Source organism: Brachypodium distachyon, chromosome 5 (genome assembly GCF_000005505.3).
Source record: "Brachypodium distachyon strain Bd21 chromosome 5, Brachypodium_distachyon_v3.0, whole genome shotgun sequence".
In the NCBI taxonomy this organism is placed as follows: Eukaryota; Viridiplantae; Streptophyta; class Magnoliopsida; order Poales; family Poaceae; genus Brachypodium; species Brachypodium distachyon.
The window spans coordinates 17,300,775-17,321,422 of NC_016135.3; the positions used below are offsets into that span (position 1 = coordinate 17,300,775).

Consider the following 20,648-nt stretch of genomic DNA (forward strand, 5'->3'; position numbering starts at 1 on the left):
TATACAACCCAGTAAATCTCCCGAACCGGTGAACCCTAGATTCAATCCCCCGTCCCTCCCGCTGAGATCCCCTTCCCTGGCGGCGCATCCATGGCCCCCTTCCTCTCGTCCGATGGCTCGGCGCCGCCACAGCCGGCCCCTTCCTCCTCCATTCACGCGCCAACACCAACGCCAGCCTCCCATCCCCTACTTCGACAGTGCTGCGCTGGCGGGCCTCCTGTACTGAAGCTTGAGGGCGACGTCTTCCCTACCGCATCCGTGATATCTTGACGGTGTCTCCCGCCTCAGGTGCTGACTGCTGAAGATTTGAAGCCATACGACGAAGCCCGCATCTGTGCTATAATATAGTCTGTGCCATCTCGCCGGTAGGAAACTGAGATGTATACCCAGATCTGTACCTTCGTGTTCTCCTCCATTGCAAAATGTATACTGTTGCTAGTCTGAGATGTATATTGACGCTGGCAAAAATCTGTGATTACTTGAGTTCTCTTAGCCGAGATCAAGTTATTATGACATGTCGAGTCGGCGTGCTTATTCAACCCTGAGCCGAGATTCCTTTCTCCTCCATGGCCGACAGTAGAAAACTCGCTTCTGCCGACACTGGTGCCACCTGTCACTTGTACTCTGTGCTCTGCTTAAGTAACTGGAAGATAAGACCCAAAGTACTGCCGGCGCGCCTTTTGAGGCCAGCGTGTCGTCCCATCGGACAGTAAAGCCGACAGACCATTAAGAGAGGAATATCGGTTCCCACGCGGATCCTTATCCTGAAGGATTTGACGGGATTTACTGCGCCACGCCGCGCAGTAACCGAGCGCGTGCGCGTTAATGGGGTTGATTGCCCCCATGATCGTGCGCGGCCTTTCCGTTGGCCACAGGGATCGTGGGCGCGGAAGATCCGCGCCCCATTAGTGCGCTGCGGGTATAAATAGAGGGAGGGGGCGAGGGTGAAAACCCTTCGCACTCCCCCAACCTTCTCGCTCTCCTCTGCTTTTCTCTGCTCCTCGCGCGCTCCGCCATTGCTGCTAGCTCTGAGCTCTTCCGACGCCGTGCTTCCTAACTCTCAGCAACCGAGCTCGCCACCGCATCTTCGCGCGCGCTAGCTCGGTTGTCCGCCGCCGCTTTTCTTGCCCGTTCAAGGCTTTCGCCACCGCCTCTTCGCTGTAAAACCTAACCCTAGATCTATTCTCCGAGCGATGGCCTCTTCGTCCCGCGACTATTCTGTACAATTTTTGTATCTGATTTAGTATCATTTTTGTGCATGAGTATGACTATTCTGTTGCAGGTTATGTCAATGGCCGGGCTTCGGGCCGGGCCTCGGGCTTTCGGGCTTTTGGTCGGGCCGGGTTCAGGCTTAAGTTTTAAGAAAAAATCGGACTTGGGCACGGCTCGGGCTTTGTATTTGAAGGTCGGGCTTTCACAAGCCCGGACCAAAACCCGGCTCGGCCCCAGACGGCTCAGGTACAGGAGTAACTGTGTCAGCGAGCTCGTTTACACCTCCTCCCTCTCTGCCGGTCTGCCTCGTCAGTAGTCGGCTACTGTACCCCCTCGGCCCCTCCCTCCCTCTGCCGAGCGACCCAGTCCCCTCGCTCCTGGATCTTCTTCCTCTTCGGCCGAGCGCCGCCACCCATCACGTTGCCGAGCGCCCATCGTCTTCCTCCTCGCCCGAGCGCCTCCACCGCAAGTTGATCTCCCCTTCGATTCTCTCGCTCCCGACCGTTTCTCCTCCCATCACACCACGAACGGATTCCGCCCTTTAGCTCCCCGTTTCATAATCTTCCACAATCCGTAACTGAGGCAAAAATCAAGGTAGGGCAGCCGCCCTTGCCCTACTGGGTCCTCCGCCCATGTGCCCGACCACTACAAGAACTGCATTAACCTCGCGTTCTCTGTTCTTTCTTTGCTTCTTGGACCAGGATCCGCTCCGCGCCTGACCCGATTCACGCGAAGATGGACGTCGGCGGCAGCGATGGCGGGAGCAGCATCAAGAAGTGGAACGTCATCTACCCGGTGTACCTCAACTCCAAGAAGACTGTCGCCGAGGGCCGCCGTATCGCCGCCGCCAAGGCTTGCGCCGACCCAACCTGCAGCGAGATCTTGGACAGCTGCACCTACCTCAAGATCCCTTGCAAGATTGAGGTACCCATATTTGTCCCCTTCTTTTTGTTGAAATTTTGCAGTTCGAGACCGCCAGTTCCCTTGGTTCTTCCTTAGATTTTTCTAGGTGTTGTTGTTTGGACTGCTTATGGTGTATATGCAGCAGGATAAGGCGTATCCGCGAGATTTCTTCCAGAGGGGGAGGGTGAGGGTGCAGCTCCAAAATGAAGACGGATCCCCAGTCAATCCTGCAATTAGAACAAGTATGTCCTATAACTGCTGATTGATCCTGGAAGCTACCTTGACTTCCATCTATATTCACCATGCACTGCGAATAGAGGTTACGATTTTATTATGAATTATACCATCCATACTGTTTCAAGCTATACCAAATCCTATTAGTGCAGTTACTAGAGCTGTCAGGAATAAATATATGATATGCCAATTACGTGATCGCTTCGATGAAATATGGATTCCACAAAAACCTAATGATGATACTTGTCATGGGCTATTGTTAAAATGCACCCGTTTAATTTGTTAGAAGGAACTAAATTTGGTCCCATGCAAATCTTGTCTCCTTTCCAAGGTTCCGCCAGATCAGCGTTTTTGTGGTAAGTTGAGTTGTTGAATATCCAGATATTTGTGCACCATATGCTTGTCAAGAAAGAGATGCATGGTAGGAGGTGAAGTGTTACATTTTCTGTTTGATCCTCCCTTCATTTAGCGAGCACAGTATTGTGAATACAGATCAAGTTCTTAGTCATCATAAGTAGCAAAGGATTAGTTCCTTAATAAGGTATGTACTGCTCCCTGACACTGACAGCTCACATAGATATGGTTATCTTGACTTGCTTGCATATGGTCTGTGGTGGTTTATCCTATTGGCTATTGTATGCAGATAATGATGCTGTGATAGTATGATTAAGCTATGGATGTTGTATTCTGTAGTTTTGTACTCCCTCCGATCCATAATAGGTGTCTCAGATTTAGTACAAAATTGTACTATTTCAGGGAGTACAGTGCAATGTCATACTTCAGAACAAGTGTAGCACCCAAAAGATTTCATGTATGCCAATTTAATTTTCAGATTTGCCTGATTAATTAGTTCTGCTCCTAGTACACCCACCAAACGCATGATCAATCTTTTCCCAAAATAAAGAATATAATTTCCCAGAATCAGAAATCTATGTGGCCAATTCATCTCAACACCCTGATGCTTATTTCCATTTGATCCAATTAACAAATAACAACATATGACCATATGGAGAAAGTGAATCGTGGATAAAACGGGGCATAGTAGGTGACATAGGAGTATGCAAGACATTATTTTGAACTGAAATAGATAACTATATCATATTGTAACATAATAGTGGTCGAACAAAGTTACTTACCGATACATACTACTGCACCGATAGAGAACTGGAGAGTTCCAAAAGACTGACGTTCTCCCCATCCATGTAGTCTTAGTGTGTAGACGACAAGGCTCTGTAATCTCATAAACAACCATGTGAATATTCAATACACAAAGTTGATGTTTGCACCCAGCTCTCATGGCTTGAACCATTATGGTGCACGGACATGAAAAAAATTCGAAGGTTGTAGCTTGACCCCTTTTGATGTGTACATGAATTCTTGTGAAGCCTTGTTCCACATACCATGTTCTTTACTCTCATAGAGGAGCCAATCAGTGGCGGAGATCCGTCACCTCCTTTTATTGTATAAAAAACCCTCATCCTTCTATTGTCAAAAAATAAAAAATCCCCATCCCCTTCTAATGCGATCAATTAAATCTACTGCAAAAGATTGACATGGTGATGATGTCTGTCACCAAAGTTAGAATAAAATTAGCCAGTGCCACTTATATATAATAGTGATTTCTTAGTAGTCTAATTTGTTTTATCCATAGCAACGCATGGGTATTTAGCTAGTTAAGTAAACAGAAGATATGTTTGGGGAATGGAGATAGAACAAAATGGGTCAAGGTTGTGATGGAATACATGAACCAGTTCCTTTTCTTCCTCATTTACGCTCCATAAAGTTGGTTGGAAAAACAATATAATGGGTCCATCAGATCATTCAACTCAATTTTCCCTGTCCAACTGGACTTCTTTTTGCTGGTAAACGAGTCCTAGAGCACAACTGAATAAAGCAATGCATAAATAATGGATAAGAGACCATGCTTGCAAATGATCTTAGGGAAGTGCTTGATATGACTCCAAATCTGGCACCAGATAAAGACTAGTATAAGGAGAACTGCTGTAGTCCTGGATCTTGTATCAAATGTTCCCTATTTGCATTATTAAGAAAGCAAGTTTTCATCTTCACATTGATTTTCATTTGTCAAAATTCAGATAGATACTATAGGAGGTCCCATGATTGTTAGACATGTTTGTCATGATTGTTTCGTTTCCATTCAGCAGTGTGGTTTACTTTTAGGTCTGTCATGATGTAACTTAGATGTAACAATATTGGCAACATAGCTGGTAACTCATGGCCCCAACTCAGATTGCAAGGACAATTTGTCACTTGGCATGATGAATGGGTAACTTATATCATTTATCATTATGGGTAAATATCACCGGGATATGATAATGACATTTTTGGTTGATTTTTCTTAATTCCAAATAGAATGTGACGATCCATTATATAGATGCGACTCCTCCTAACGAATGAACTAGTCTGTATCAAATCCGTACGAATAGGCACCAGCTACTAACTTCCTAAGAATAGCATCCTTTGAGAACCTCCCCTCGTGCATTACAGTGCGCACACATACTTCTCCACCTGGATGTTTTGTGGCATCAAAAATCTTGGGGACAAATTGCACATGTTGCCTCATTTGGACCACGTAGTTCGTGTTGCGTCATATTATTTCATCATGTTATAGACAGTAGTATATTGAGTTCAGTAATTTAGTCATGATCACTTATCCTTGATGCTGTATGGCTAGGTTGATTTATGTTAGCTGCAACCCAGCACCATTGTAATGATGTTGTTTATCTGAAAATTTGGTTCAATTTTGCTCAGTAGAGTTAGATGCATGATGATTATGAATGTTGAGTTCCTTTCCTCCAAATTAAGCTTGTTTTTCAATTTTGCTCAGTATAGAGTAGATGCATGATGATTATGAATGTTGAAATGGCTCCTAGAAGCATGTGCATGCTTCTGTAACGAACAGCAATTCATAAAGTACTTCAAATGTTCAGGTCTTCTATGTGCTTCTAACTGCCCATCAGAGAGAAGGCTTTTTTGGAGCCCGACAGAAAATAAATTCAATATTCTAAAAATGCAAAAATACAAAAATGCATAATGTTGAGCACTATTTTTTTTAATCCTGGATGTAAAACTAGTCCTATTTCCATGAACATTTGTATATCTAGTTGTTTCAGATTTTTTTTTGACATTTGGATTTTTTTTCCACTTTGGAGCACGTGCTCTGATGCAACTTTGAATTTCTCGATCCACCTGTATCATGTTGCATATCTAGATCTTCTGTGATCTGTAACATTTTTCCTGTGCCTCACTATCGGTGTGCATTACTAGGGGAATATTACTGTTCCTGTACTTTAGCAACATATAACTTTAATGCTGAAGTTTCTGTTACTAGGGCATAATTCCTAGTTCTAATCTTTGTGTTTTATGGCTGGCAATTCTTGAAATCTTAGTGTATATTCTCTTGCATGCCGTTGCACATGTTTTGTCAATCCCACTGACGCCGTTCCTTCTCGTCACAGAGAAGCAGTTGATGATCCAAATAGCAGAGCTGGTACCCAAGCACCAAGGGAGAACTAAGAAGCAGGAATCATCGGCTAGTTCATCAGCTGCCCCGACTTCCAAGTCAAAAGGCGGGAAGAAGAAGAAGTGATGAAAGCAGCATCTCGTGTTGTTTTTCTTCTTCTGTTTATAGATTTCCATAGAAAATTCCTTGAGGGAGTTCTGTCTCTCCTCTGATGAATTTTTCGGGGTTCTGAATTCCTGATCCATTTGGACCGTCTTTCTGGTGGCCTTTTAGAGGTTACAAGCAGCCAAGCAAGAGCGACCTAGTGTTAGTTTGGGACTGTGGTAGTCAAAGTTTGCAGATGCTTTCAGTTTAGTGTCACCTTGGCCTTGCATGCAAAATTGCAAATCCAACAGTTGGAAACATGAAATGATGTGCCTTGGCTGAAACACCTGCGCTACACTGGAGCGTGTTTTCTCTGATTGGAAAGAAAAAATCGTCAGGGCTCGTTTGCCTGTGCCATTATCGGTGGGGAGAGGAAATGTTGGGATTGCAGATAAAATCCTTCCTGTTTCCTCTCCAATACCCTGTGGATGGGTCTCTAGCTTTCAGCGTAAGAGCACCTCCAACGACTACTCATATTTTCGGTACACCAAACCATTATGGGCAGGGAGAGAAAATTTAAGTATCTAAAATGTGTTCAGATTTTTCAGCATACCCAAAGCAGATTAGCACCGCCACCGCTGCTAAGATTTTTCCGAGCAGTGATTTATCACGCCGCTCTATCTAAAATTTTCTATCCTGCTATGGAAATGAATGTAGCTCTTTCTTCTAGCTCTTTGAAAAATAAGATTCAACTCATCTTTAAAGATCTTCCGGCATTTGAAAAGAGAGAACCTGATATTATTCAAGATGTAGTTATTACGAACGCGCCAGATGCTCCAACAGACCAGACCAGGGCAGTGATTTCCGTACTAAATGGCTCATGAATCTGTTTACGCAATTTCATGGATTAGAAAGTTATAATCACTTGTTGTACTAGATCAAGTTTAATATGGATTTTACTCTTCAAATAATTTGATGAACGATGCAGCAAAGCGCGCACAATTGGCCAGTGCTACTGCTGGTATTTTAGATTGACATAAATAGGAGTATACGTAGCTTACACAGGATCAAGCACCGGACGACCGCAGCTTCACAAGACGGCGCAAACATACGTTTATTTAGTACCAAAACCACAAACTTATTTGGCACCGGCACAGCCACGCAGACGATGGTGTCCTTGATGATGCTACCGACATCTTAATAACAGTTACAAATGCTATCAGCCATAGCAGCGGATGGGGTCGGAGCAGCGCTTCTTGGCGGACTGGCCGCCCTTCTCGAGGTACTGCTGGTGGTAGTCCTCGGCGGGGTAGAACTTCTTGGCCGGGAGGAGCTCGGTCACGATCTGCTCCTTCCACTCCCGCTGCTTCTCCTCCAGCGACTCCCGCGCCTCCTTCTCCTGCTCCGCCGTGTAGTAGTAGATGCCCGACCGGTACTGCGTCCCGACGTCGTTGCCCTGTCATATACACCGGCGAGGGATCAATCAACGATGTGGCAGCCCGCCAAAAAAAATGTACTCGTACTGCGGATTAAACCGTAGGAAACGGGGATTGAGTACACAGTGAGTCACAGCATACTCCATCGGATCCGTATAAAATGTCGTCCAAAAGTAATGGGGGCATGTATATAGATTGCAGGGAACGAATGGGAGCTCCTAAAGGAATGGGGGTATCGAGGGATCCATTTAAAAGTTATTCAGTGCGTGTCTGTAGGATGTTCGATTATGTTATTCCTATCGTCTACTTTTTCATGGAATTATTTCATTCCAGAGAAGAACGGATAATATCCATAAAGAGTGGAGTACTGTATTCGGTATTGAAGACAGGATATACTTTCAAAAAAGAAGCCAGAATATGCCGCTGCCCTGTGTTAATGGGCCAGATAACGGAATACTGGCCCGGCTCTGTTTTAATGGGCCAGATAACTGCTGGTCCGAACCAACTTGCTCAGAACGAGTCAGCCCCCGAAGCGAACCCGTGCCAGGTTCATTGAACCTTGCAACGCCGGCGTCAAGATCGGAACGCGCGGCCCCGTTGCCAAGGCCGACGGCATGGGCGCTGCGCAGTACGCACGTCAAACATCAAAGCACTAGTCATCGGCGTACCTGTCTGTTGAGCGTGGTGGGGTTGTGCTTGGCCCAGAAGACGTCGAGGAGCACGGCGTAGGGGCACTCCTTGGGGTCGTAGTGCACGCGCACAGCCTCGGCGTGGCCCGTGCCGCCGCCGCAGACGCCGCGGTAGGTCGGCTCGTCGACGTGCCCCTGCGAGTAGCCCACCTCCGTGCGCGCCACGCCGGGGAGCCGCTGGTACGCCAGCTCCACGCTCCAGAAGCACCCCGCCGCGAACTGCGCCTGCGACAGGCCCTCGCCGGCCGGCGCGTCCGTGTCCGGCCCCAGCGCCGGGTTCGCCGCTCCGTCGACGCCGGAGCTGGACATGGCGGCGATCTGTTGTTGTTGGTGTTGTGGTGGAGGGGTGGACTTCTCAGGGGTGGATTCGTTGATGATGGTAGGGTGGTGACGGAGGATCCGATCCTGAACTGCAGGTTTTATAAAGGCTGGACGGACAATTTCTCTTCCGGGATTTATCAGGGGGCGGTGAGGTGTGGCCACTTGCTCCAGAGACAAATTGAATGGTGCGGATCCGTGGTTAAATGTAGTCCGCAATTGTGCGTTGTTAATGCCAAATTTGTGGCTTGACTTCAGCATTTCAAGTCAATCCTTTTTAAAGCTTCCGCATTTTTTTTTTGAGGTGATCGTCGCGAGCATGTACTACACGGAGGAAGGTGCCTAGCAATTGCTCCAATGAATCAAATAGGCCCTAAATGGTCTGGTGCTCTGGGCTAGTCTATTTCATCGATTTCTTACGTAACGAGAATGGGCCTGCTAACCTATTTATGGGCTGTAATATTTTGGAATTCGGCCATGTGCCTAGTCTAGTCGGCTTTTACTCTAAAAAAAATTGGTTATCTGCAAATGCCTCAAGAAAAGGGAGAAAGTAAACTCAACGTCTGGTGCCTAAAATAATCTTTGAAAATCGGCGCAAGAATATTCCGAGCTGGCGCTTTCAGCTGCTGTGTGAGCCAACCACGTGCAATTCGAAAAGGAAAAAACTACGCGCAATGCATGGACACACAGTAACCGACAAACACGCTGATAAAGACCGTACTCCGTACTAATTTATGCTCCCGTGTGATGGGCGTGCCAGGGTCCATTCGACTTAAACAGATACGTTCCGTCCGATCATGCTAAATGACCCCAACCCCCCCTGGTAGCAGACGTGCGGCCAACGTACCGCGCGCTGGCGGGCAGAGATAACGATTGGAATTGCCGTACGTGCTCGTGCCATTGGACAGGAAGAATCGTCACGACATCACCGCCTTGGACAATGCTGAATGCTCCCAGCCTACACGTCACACGTGCATGCAGTTAAAAAATTTGAATGGCTGAATGCCATTTTGTACTAACGTTCACGGTATAAATACTTGCTCCATACCAATTAAATGACTCAAATTGAGTGAAGGCCTAGGCCTCCTCGACGCCGACTTCAACTCGTACCATCTGGGGCCCGTGTTTCCGGAACATGTGCCGATCAGCGGAAGTTGCCGGGACCAGGACGAAGGAGGACCGCTCGTGGCTAAAGCTTCCTGCTTCTACATCCGCACACACGACAATCGAGCGAGCTAGCTTGTGATCACAGGCTCACAGCTAGCTACGCAACGCCTGTGAAGGACAATACGTACGGCAATTTCGTCAACATCCGGCACGGCCAGACTCTCGCCAAGCGGACGACAATCGAAGACAAAGAGCGTGAAGCTGCATGTGTGATCTCTACGCACAAATGCGCAGAGAAAGGGACCTGGCTACTTGGGGGGAAAAATCACTCAGAAATATCAGCGCCCGCGAGAACGAACGGTGTTGGTGATACTGACTTGTCGTTCTTCACCTTTCGTCACATACCAAAGTCCTCCATGCTACAGCGACGTGCATGCAAGATGCGCCCAACGTTTTACGGAAGCCGTACCGAGGCCTTCGGTTCGATTCGCAGCCGGTCACGCAGCAATCAAGGCATCAAGTTCAGCCCCGGATCGATCAGACGGTGATCCAAGTTGGCGGATGTAATTTTGCGCGCCGTGCGTGTCTCGTCTCTCGTGGACGGTGTGGGTGCGCCGCCGCGCCGTGCAAATATGTCGCTGCACGGACGCGATCTGACAGTCGGTGTTTCCGTTGCGTGCTCATGGTGCGGCTCCTGTTTTTTTTTTTAGAGAGAAAAGGGCGATTCCCCTAGTTTGGTTTCCCGGTCGTGTTCCGGGGGCAAACAATGGCACGGGGCCTGGGCCAACCGGGTCGGTGGATAGTTAGCGGCTGCAGGTCTCGCTTTAATTATCGTCCGTCCGTCCGTACTCTCAGTTTCTAGCTTGTCATCCGTGTGGGTAGTGGGTACTATGCATGATTTGATTCGCTTATCGTGACGCTGACTGATATTGATATCCTACCACGCCTATCGATCTGTTCCACCAGCGCATGGCATTGGCTAGCTATCACCTGGACAATGGTAACATGTGACGCCACTATTGCCTCGCTTATAAATTTGCTTGTATTCCTATGTTCTTAAATACACAAAGTTCTAATTTTGTCCAAAGCCAAAAAAAATTCTTACAGTTTAACTAAGTTTATAAAAAATCTACTCTCTTAGATCCATGTTACCTGTCTCGCGCAAAAAAAAAAGATCCATGTTACTTGTTGATGCTTGGTCTACATACGCATGTGCCTACACAATGGTCGGAGCATTAAAATTTATAATATGAAATAAGTATACTATAAAATAATAATTATAAAGACAGATTTAATAAACTAATTTGGAGTTTTATATGTTGGTAGATTTTTCTATAAACTTGATAAAACTTAAATATGTTTGATTTAAAAAAGCTATGGCTTCTTATATTTAGGAGCGGAGTGAGGAAGCAAAACCGCGTATTATAAGGAAAAGCAAATCCGCATGTACTATACCATCCACACCACACAACGTGCTTTGAGATACGAATATCCTCATATCACACCGCATACTTTTGTATTTTATTTTAAAAAATTGCATCTCCACCTCATATAATATTGCCGAAATGATGCATACCCAACCATTACACACGATCTTAAATGTCAAAACATCTTGATATAATTGTTTTTCGCAATACCATCGAAAATTCTCACAGCGAGTAAGTTTAATGGGACGAGACGCCCAAAACCATTGACTTTCTCAATTTTAGGCTCCACCACGCTAGTTTTAGTAGTGTGTGTACATGTGTATGTGCATCTACATTTTGTATTATGTGTTTACTCTCTTTGTACCAAAACGTAGGGCATACAACTTTTGTTGACCATTAAACTTTGTAAACTTTGACCAACAATATAGCGAAAAATGTCAACATCTATGTTGTCAAACGAGGATCATTAGATCCATTGTGAAATATTTTCCGTAGTATCTTGTTTTGACACTCTATATGTTGAAATTTTGCTCTAAACTTGGTCGAACTTTAGAAAGAGTGGAAAGTCAACAAAAGTTATACGCCATACATTTTGGAATGGAGTAGATGTGCTAGTCTTAATGGAATGCCATAATGGCGTGACCAAGAAAATAGAGACACACAATTTTTTTCGAACATTACGAACAAGCAGGCCGTGCGTTTGTCAACAACACCGAAATAACAATGCGCTCTAGATATGTCTATGTACGCTTGGAAAGAAGGATCGAACAGTTCATTTGGCTTCTGTTATTTAGGTTTGAAGTCTCAAAATTCATTTTGGATCGTATCTTATGGAATTGGACACAGAAATTTAATCTGAAATTCCATGTAACCACATATATTAAATTCAATCTGCTATTACAAATTTGATTTCGTTGATTTCTACCAAATGAAATTGGGGCTAGCAAACTACTAATATTAAATTGAGACATGTCAGCATGGGTGAGCTATAAATATTTGCTCGATCACCTTTTAGATATATCGAGGATAAAGTTACACGTGCAATAAATAATTGTGATTAATACCGCGTTTGGTCAGCCGTATAATAAGCGAGTACATACAGCAGATAAAATATGCAGGAACGAAAACGTGTGTCCGAGTCAGCAACTCCTCGCCCAAAAAGGAACCAAACGGCCCAAAATATTTCCACCGCAAACTCGTGGCGCGCAAAGGACCAACGTGTCCCAATCGCCGCCGTCGGCCCATCCTAGCGAACCCATGGCCTGTGGGCCCATCCACGGCATTTCCCCCCGAGATCTGCTCGCTGACTCGGATCCTCCTCCTTCAGCCGTCTGACTAGTCAAATCCGGCCTCATCAGCCTCGACGCATCAGCGGCGATTGGCTGTTGCCTGTTGGCACTTGGTACCCCGTAATAACCAACGCAATCGAGCTAATCCTCTGCCGTCAGCTCCAGCCCGCGTCTAGCTGTGTCCTGTGCGCACTGTGCACACATATCGTCGGCTTCCTTTCTCCACGACATTATATAGCTGTCGCTGCGCTCGAGACTTCTTCCCAGTATTGTATTCCTCCCGTTCCCCTTCCAGAACGATCCATCTGCCCCGTCTCTTGGATTTCCCAAGTTCTTTGTTCTTTGCTAGACATCCAGCTCGCCCTGTTGATCAAGACAATTCGGGGACTTGAAGCAACCCGGGGACTTGAAGAGGGGCCTGACTAGTTGCAGTTTCGAAGGGGATCGATGACGTTCTGCGCCGATTTCGATGCGCGGCGGGCGTCGCCGGCGGACCTGCGAGTGGTCACCTCGGACGGGCAGAGCATCGCCGCTCATTCCTACGTTCTTGTAAGCCAGCCCAGCGATCATCTTTGTTCAGTTTCCCCGCTAAATTCTGGGCCATGGACCTGTGCGTTATGACTGAATCATTGTAAATTGGCGACACCTACAGGCCACGGCGTCGCCGGTGCTGGAGCGGATGATCGACAGGGCGCGGCGCGGGTGGGGCGCGGCCGAGTGCACGATCCGCGTCCTCGGCGTGCCCACCGACGCCGTCCGCGCGTTCCTCCATTTCCTCTACTCCTCCAAGGTCGCGCCGGGCGAGGAAGATCTAGTGGGCGCACACGGGGCGCAGCTGCTCGCCCTGGCGCACGCGTACCGCGTCGGCTGGCTGAAGCGGGCGGCCGAGGCGTCCGTGTCGGCGCGGCTCGCCCCAGAGCGCGCCGTGGACATGCTGAAGCTCGCCGGGCTCTGCGACGCGCCACGGCTGTACCTGCGGTGCGCGCGTCTCGCGGCCAAGGACTTCGCGGCAGTCGAGCAGTCCGACGGCTGGCGCTTCGCGCGCCGCCACGACGCCGCGCTCGAGCTCCAGCTGCTCCAGCTGCTCGAGGACGCCGACCAGCGGAGGGAGCGGTGGGCAAGGGAGAAGGCAGCGCAGGAGGCGTGCCGGCAGCTCGGCGAGGCCATGGCGTCGCTCGAGCACGTCTTCTTCGGGGACGGCGCCGGCGCCGGCACGTGCGCGGGGGCGGAATGCACGTGCCAGGGCCTGCGGCTGCTGATGCGGCACTTCGCGACGTGCGCGAAGAAGATCGCCCCGGGCGGTTGCGCGCGCTGCAAGCGCATGCTGCAGCTCTTCCGCCTCCACGCCTCCGTCTGCGGCCGGACCGACCAGACATGCCGTGTGCCGCTGTGCAGGTGAGGAAACGCGAACAGGAAAACCAGACATATTTTTGCATTGTAAATCAGTAGATCTTACTCCATTAGTTCGTTATTATAACCAAGACATTTGTGATCAACCGAGATCCATCTACTATAGCTCGTCCGGCGAGAGTACGGTATATGTCCAGGTAAATGTCGCTAGATCACCAACCAAATAAGAAAAGCAGGCCGGCGTGATCGATACGTTTTCCGCCAAAGGAATTCGGTTGCTCGGATTGAGAAATTGAACATAGCTTTCATGCTTTTCCATGAAAATGACTTCCACGGCTGTGGCAACTCTGCAAAAAATCTCCATCTAAACTCACATGACGAGTCTGACGCATGCCTGATAGATTTTTTTTTAACGTACGACAGTGATATCAGATGGCCGTAAACTCAAATTTATTCGTGATTGGTTAATTCTGTGCAGCCATTTCAAGGCGAAGGCGCAGACGGAGAAAACGGACAAGACATGGCGGCTCCTGGTGAAGAAGGTGACGAGGGCGAAGGCGATGTCTTGCTTGACCAATAGGAAGGTGCCGGAGGTTGTGGCCATGTCATGGGCGAGGTACAACAGCAGAGTGGCCAAGTTGAGATGAGAAGAAAGTCGTACATGGCCATTTCCAACTTGGCATGCTTTGGTTTTGCAGTAAATCGTCAAGAACCAGCAAAACATCATGCCATTTTGGCATTGGTCTTGTGGGCCAAGCTTAGCCTGGAGGTGAGAATTAAGCTGTACATTAGTATTATGCAGTTAGTGTTATAGGTGTGTTCGATCTCCCGGTTAAGGTGTAATACCGCGCCTTCACAGAAACATTTTATTGAGTAGGATGGTGATATTTGAATGACAGGATGGGGAAAGGGCATGATCAAGGCCCTTCGTTGCAACATGGTTTACAATACACGCCTCCGAAAATACCCATGCTTCTCAGTAGCGGCTTGACCCGACCACACGATGTCACACACAAAGCGACGAGCACAAAGGCAGAGTAGGAAGATGGAAGGATGCGATGAGTGTGCCACGGTTTCCATTCGTTCAAAGAGGTCTCCTCCGATACTCGAAACCACCGACACGACCCATGCACGACCCCACCACGCAGTGAACCTGCGGCCGGCATTCAACTCCCAATTCACCAGCCCATCTTCCATCGACAGGGAGGGAGAGAAACCCATTTTCCAGTCACAGGTCGGCAGTTGCTTTCGTGCGTGCAGTTAAAATGTTTGTCTCAACATAGGACCTACCCTGTTGCAGTGATCGTGCCATCGCCGATCGGAGAAGATATCTTGGATCCTAGTACTAGGAAGCGGTAGCTTCTGATTCTGAGGTTTTGATCGGCAGATCTAACTCGTGACATGCGGAAAGAGAGCTGGATCGATGCCAACTTGTTGTTCATTGACTGCTTCAAGATCACCAGCGCTAGGAATCGCAGGAGTAAGAACCGAACAACACGGGAAAGATTTTGGGGAACTTTTCCTGAAGCTTCGATTGGTTCGGTCCTTCCCCATTCATTTCTGGATGTATATACAAGAAGCAAGTTACATATTAGTCCTGCTAATTTTCTAATATATAAAACAAGGAACTCCAACACTTCCCCTCAAGATGGGGCAAATATGTCTATTAGCCCCATCTTGTCACATATTTTCATAAAGGATACAACACTAAGGGTGTGTTTGGTTCTGCTTTGCTTTTGGAGAAAGCTGCTTTGCTTTTTCTGCTGTGGAAAAGCTGCTTTGCTTTTCTTGCTGTGAAAAAGCAGGAAGCGTGTTTGGTTAGGACAACTGTTTTTGCTTTTGTAATTATCTGGACGGGAGGCCGGGGTCGGGCGGTGCGCGACGCCGCCAGAGGAGACCGCCACCGGTGGAGAGGCCGCCGGAGCTAGGGTTCCTCCCGGCCAGTCAGAGGAAGAGCTCGATGGGAGACCCTGACATGTTAGAAAATGAATTGTTTTTCACTTATGGGTGGCAAAGGTGGGTAAATAACTCCAAGTTGGCAAGGAAAAGCAACCAAAAGTACCTCTGGACCTACTTTGAGAATTGTACTACGAAAAGCAGATTGTTTTTTTGCTTTTTGCTGTGGAAAATAACCCTTTGGTTAGCTTTTTCTGCTTTTCGGAAGCAAAAGCAGAAAAGCACCCTAACTAAACGCACCCTAACTCCTTTAGTTAAAACATCAGCTAGCTGATCTACAGATTTAACAAAGCTAACTCGAAGTGCTCCCTCATCTAGTTTCTCCTTAATGAAATGTATGTCTATTTCAACATGCTTTGTTCTATCATGATGAACTGGGTCATTGATTATATTGATAGCAGCCTGATTATCACAATAAAGTTGAAGGGGTGCATCATCATACAACTGAAGTTCAGTCAGTAGTGTTCTTAGCCACATTAATTCACATAAGCCTGCTATCATTGATCTAAGCTCAGCTTCTGCTGTGGACAGAGCGAAAACACTCTGTTTCTTGCTCCTCCAAGTAACAAGATTACCACCAACCGATACACAGTAGCCTGAAGTAGACCTTCTATCATCTAAGCATCCAGCCCAGTCAGCATCTAAGCATCCGTATACCCTTCTATCCTCATGTGTCCATTACTAGAAAATAGAATCCCCTTCACAAGACAACTTTTAAGATATCTCAAAATTCGATTTACGGTATCCAAAGGACCAGACCGAGGATCATGCATATATCGACTTACAATACTAACAGCATATGCAATATCTGGCCTTGTGTGTGATAAATAAATTAAGCGGCCAACTAACCTCTGATATTGGTACTTGTCCACAGGATCACCCGAGTCTGCTAGAATATGATGATTCTGCTCAATTGGTGTTGCCGCCGGTTTGCACCCTAACATGCCAATTTCATTAAGCAAATCAAGTACATATTTTCTCTGTGAAAGGTAAGTACCTTGTACCCCATATGCAACTTCAATTCCCAGAAAATAGTGAAGACAACCCAGGTCCTTGATTTCAAATATTCTTGCCAACGTTTTTTTCAAGCATAGTATCTCCTCATCATCATCCCCTGTAATTACTATGTCATCAACATGCACCACAAGTATAGTAATCTTATCATAATGATGCTTAAAGAAAAGAGTGTGGTCAGCATTGCTTTGTTGATAACCCAGAGAGCAAATTTCCTTTCTAAACCTTCCAAACCAAGCCCTCGGTGACTGTTTAAGGCCATAGAGAGACTTCTTTAGTTTACACACTTTGCCTTCAGCTTCATTAGTATGAAATCCGGGAGGAATCTCCATATAAACTTCTTCCTGCAAATCTCCATGGAGAAAAGCATTTTTAACATCCATGTGAAATAATTTCCACTTAAGATTTGTTGCTATTGAGATCAATGCTCTAATAGTATTAATCTTTGCCACTGGAGCAAACGTTTCATCATAATCTACTCTCTAAGTTTGGCTATACCCTTCAGCCACTAACCTAGCCTTGTATCTTTCTACTTTCCCTTCAGGTGTCTGCTTAACAGTAAACACCCATTTACAACCCACAATCTTCTTGTTTGCTGGAATTGTAGCAAGTATCCATGTATTATTCTTATCAAGTGTTGTCATCTCTTCTAGCATTGCTGCTCTCCATCTTGGATCCTTCTTTGCTTCCTGCCAGTCTCGTGGTATAGGCGTTGTGGCATCTAAAGCTGTTATAAATGATTTATAAGTAGGACCCACCGATGAATACGAAACATGATTAGAAACATCATATGGAGACAGTTTTGATGGCAACTTTCCAGCCGCGGTGCGAGGCTGTTTTCTGTGGGCAACGGGAATATCTAGATCATTATATGGAGAATAGGGTATGCTATGATTTTTAGAGGTTGATACCGGAGTCTGCAATGAAGTTGTCGGACTTGGGGTTGCAACCTGCACGTCAGGTTGTTCTTCAGCTTCATGATCACGTCCCAATTGAATATGTCTCTCCCCCTGCACCTGTTGTTCCTCCTCAGTTCTGCGTCTTCGTGTATACACCTGAAGATTATGTTCCTCATTCGGTCTAGGCCACCGTGATGCTTCATTTGGTGTATCTTGTTGCTCCCCCTGCTCTTGTTCTTGTTCTATTTCTAACATATCCACATTCTCACCATCATGGATATCTTCTCTTAGTATTGTCCCAACTATCATCTCTCTTGATGCTGGATAATTATCTTCCTCTTCTTTATCTCCCCATGTCTCACAATCTGCTTCCGGCATATCATCAATAAACGAATCGGGAAACACATCAGTTAAGTCAGTTGGTTCTCCATAAAACGGTTCATGCTCTCTAAATACCACATCCATACTCACGAACATTCTCTTTTCAGAGGGGCACCAACATTTATAACCCTTTTGCTTACCAGAATACCCAACAAATACACATTTCACTGCTCCAGGATCAAGCTTTCCAACCGATGGTCTATGATCCCTCACAAAACATACACATCCAAATACCTTTGGTGGCACAATATATGTAGTTTCACCAGTTAGACACTCAATCGGTGTCTTGTTATTGAGCACCCGGGATGGCATTCTATTCAGCAAATAAGCCGCTATCATCACAGCTTCAGCCCACAAATATTTAGGAACATCCATAGCTAACATGATACACCGGGTGATTTCTAAGAGATGTCTGTTTTTCCGTTCAGCCAACCCATTCTGCTGGGAAGTACCTGGGCAACTAGTTTGATGGATAATTCCAAAGCTCGACAGGTACTCATCAAATTGGTTATTTACATATTCTGTACCATTGTCAGTTCGAAATATTTTCACCCGTGCATCATATTGATTTCTGATTAAGTTGTGGAAATCCCTAAAGCATTCAAACACATCACTTTTATTTCTCAGTACATAAACCCAAGTAGTCCTAGTGCAACAGTCAATAAATGTAACAAACGATTTGTATTTGTATCCATAAAGTGACCATACATCTGAGTGGGTAGTTTGAAATGGCACCGTACTTCTGTGATCAGATGAAGCATATATACTACAGGTTAGCTTCCCATACTGACAGGCATCACATACTAGACTTTCTTTGCAAATTTTATCATAGAGTTTAGGATACAACTGACCCAGGGTGTTAAAGGACATATGTCCCAGCCGGCGATGATGAAGAGGAAATTCTTGCAATGCTGACTGAGACAGAACACTAGCAGCCACAGGTGCCGTATCATCATCCAAGTAGTACAGACCATCTCGCATAATTCCTGTCCCAAGGATTTTCCATGTCCCAAGTTTCAGGAATATACACCACGATGGGAAGAAAAGAGCAGCACAATTAAGTTCCTGAGTAATACAGCTTATGGACATGAGATTAATAGGGAAAGTGGGAAGGAACATGGAGCGCAGCTGAAAGTGACAAGTCAGGATTCAATATAACTTTCCCTGAACCCATGATGGCTTGAGCTGAACCATCGGCCAATTTAACGCTCCGGTTACCTATCTCGGGAACATAACCATCAAATTCTCCATACGAACCATCCATATGTCGAGATGCACCCGAATCAATCAGCCATGGTGTCCCTTTCCGATCAGACCCGTTACTACAATGTCTAGCAGAGACAGCAGCAGTTTCACAAATTTTCTTATCAACATGTTCTGTACCTTTGACCTGGTACCATTTCTTGAACTGGTACCATTTTTTCATATCATCAACGGTCATCTGGACAGTGACAGTCTGAGTCCCTCCACCAGCACATACTCCACTAACACTAGAAGGACGTAAAGCTCCACAACAATTATAAACACCACGGAATGCAAAATTTACATTCCCACAGCTTGTTATTGGACACCGCCAATCCCCACTTCTCTGCCAAGGCTTTGCACAACCATCACGCATATGTCTACCAACCTTTCCATTCCACCACCGTCTTCTACTCCAACCTCCTCTAAGCATTTCCTATTATATCCACCTGCTACCGATTTCTGAAAAATTGGCCTTTCCGCTACGGCTGAGTACCTCTGCGTAGCATCCATTGTTGTACTAGCTGCTCACCAATTCATACCCTCAAGTTCTGACCACAACTCCACAAGGAACTACCAGATTAGAACCTGAACCCTCTCCTCAAATTCAGACCACAACGCCTGAATACACCACCACTGGACCAACACCAATTTGCTCCCCATGCTGTAGCACCTGCTAAAATCTTCAGAACACAGAACTACCAACTTGATGCAGCAGCTTTTCAGCACCAGAACACCTGCTCCTCCATTATCCCCGTCGTGCTACTGTCGTGCAGAACCGCGCCACACATCCGCACCACCGACTCGCTGAGTCGCACGCGCCTGGAGTGGTGTCGTCCCACGCTGGAACCAGCACTCCTCTCCTTCACTCCCGACGCACCACCAACCCGTCTGGACACGGACTGATTTCAATCGCAACCACCGCTGCTAGCCCCGATTCGACTATCTGCTGTGACGAATTGAGCCCTGGAGCATCCGCCTCCTTCTTCCACCACTGCGAGGCTTCAATCCGCGCGACACCGACCCGATTCACGACCTGGCTCTGATACCATGTTGTTGGTTGGCTGCTTCAAGATCACCAGCGGTAGGAATCGCGGGAGGAAGAACCGAAGAACACGGGAAAGATTTTGGGGAACTTTTCCTGAAGCTTCGATTGCTTCAGTCCTTCTCCATTCATTTCTGGATGTATATACAAGGAGCCAGTTACATATTAGTCCTGCTACTTTTCTAATATACAAAACAAGGAACTCCAACACAACTCCAACTGGAGTCCGATAATATATTACCCGTACATCTGAGTTGTGAGTTGTGACATGTCAGAGAGACAGAGTGGAAGGCTCATCGCCGTCGCTGCGCCAAAGCACACGGTGCACCCCCCCACGATATACTCCCTCATCTCCACCACCCACCTGTCCCCTTCCCTTCTTTAATTCTTCTGCCTAATCCTCTGACTCCTCTGGCAGTACCCACGTCCTTTTCTTCTCTCCCATCCCTCCCGTCTCTCTTCTCCCTTCTTCTTTCTTCCTCCCTGCTGCTGGCCGCCAAGCGCCATGGCCTTCACAAGGTGCCACCGGGCCGCCGCCTGTCCGACTGCCCTCCTGGCCGTGGGGAGCAGCCTGGAGA

General features: G+C 46.8%; 3 protein-coding genes across 4 annotated transcripts; 2 read left to right on the forward strand and 1 right to left on the reverse strand.

Moving 5' to 3' along the window:
- Window positions 1-1,744: 1,744 nt before the first annotated feature.
- On the forward strand, window positions 1,745-6,314 carry LOC100822917 (signal recognition particle 19 kDa protein). Of its 2 annotated transcripts, none has more exons than XM_003579941.4 (4): window positions 1,745-1,806; window positions 1,914-2,136; window positions 2,258-2,357; window positions 5,829-6,314. In XM_003579941.4, the coding sequence occupies exons 2-4, from the start codon at window positions 1,948-1,950 to the stop codon at window positions 5,957-5,959; spliced, it is 420 nt and encodes a 139-aa protein (XP_003579989.1). In that variant the 5' UTR covers window positions 1,745-1,806; window positions 1,914-1,947; the 3' UTR covers window positions 5,960-6,314. The 2 variants fall into 2 exon arrangements, with proteins under 2 accessions (XP_003579989.1, XP_010240033.1); XM_010241731.3 differs by having other exon boundaries at window positions 2,261-2,357.
- Window positions 6,315-6,911: 597 nt separating this feature from the next.
- LOC100823222 (peptide methionine sulfoxide reductase A2-1) lies at window positions 6,912-8,604 on the reverse strand. The gene is made up of 2 exons (XM_003579942.4): window positions 8,022-8,604; window positions 6,912-7,373 (listed from the first exon to the last, which is right to left on the reverse strand). Exons 1-2 carry the CDS (start codon window positions 8,349-8,351, stop codon window positions 7,137-7,139), a joined length of 567 nt encoding a protein of 188 aa, XP_003579990.1. The 5' UTR covers window positions 8,352-8,604; the 3' UTR covers window positions 6,912-7,136.
- Window positions 8,605-12,277: 3,673 nt separating this feature from the next.
- LOC100823533 (BTB/POZ and TAZ domain-containing protein 1) lies at window positions 12,278-14,429 on the forward strand. Its single transcript, XM_003579943.4, has 3 exons — window positions 12,278-12,732; window positions 12,836-13,578; window positions 14,012-14,429. Exons 1-3 carry the CDS (start codon window positions 12,631-12,633, stop codon window positions 14,178-14,180), a joined length of 1,014 nt encoding a protein of 337 aa, XP_003579991.1. The 5' UTR covers window positions 12,278-12,630; the 3' UTR covers window positions 14,181-14,429.
- Window positions 14,430-20,648: the final 6,219 nt, after the last annotated feature.

Excerpts from the sequence above, each read along its gene's own strand:
- LOC100823533 (XM_003579943.4), top strand. The coding sequence starts at position 12,631 with ATGACGTTCTGCGCCGATTTCGATGCGCGGCGGGCGTCGCCGGCGGAC. Across the intron at positions 12,733-12,835 it reads CCGCTCATTCCTACGTTCTT|GCCACGGCGTCGCCGGTGCT; the intron begins GTAAGCCAGCCC and ends CGACACCTACAG. Across the intron at positions 13,579-14,011 it reads TGCCGTGTGCCGCTGTGCAG|CCATTTCAAGGCGAAGGCGC; the intron begins GTGAGGAAACGC and ends AATTCTGTGCAG.
- LOC100822917 (XM_003579941.4), top strand. The coding sequence starts at position 1,948 with ATGGACGTCGGCGGCAGCGATGGCGGGAGCAGCATCAAGAAGTGGAAC. Across the intron at positions 2,137-2,257 it reads AGATCCCTTGCAAGATTGAG|CAGGATAAGGCGTATCCGCG; the intron begins GTACCCATATTT and ends GTGTATATGCAG. Across the intron at positions 2,358-5,828 it reads CAATCCTGCAATTAGAACAA|AGAAGCAGTTGATGATCCAA; the intron begins GTATGTCCTATA and ends TTCTCGTCACAG.
- LOC100823222 (XM_003579942.4), bottom strand. The coding sequence starts at position 8,351 with ATGTCCAGCTCCGGCGTCGACGGAGCGGCGAACCCGGCGCTGGGGCCG. Across the intron at positions 7,374-8,021 it reads CCACCACGCTCAACAGACAG|GGCAACGACGTCGGGACGCA; the intron begins GTACGCCGATGA and ends TGTATATGACAG.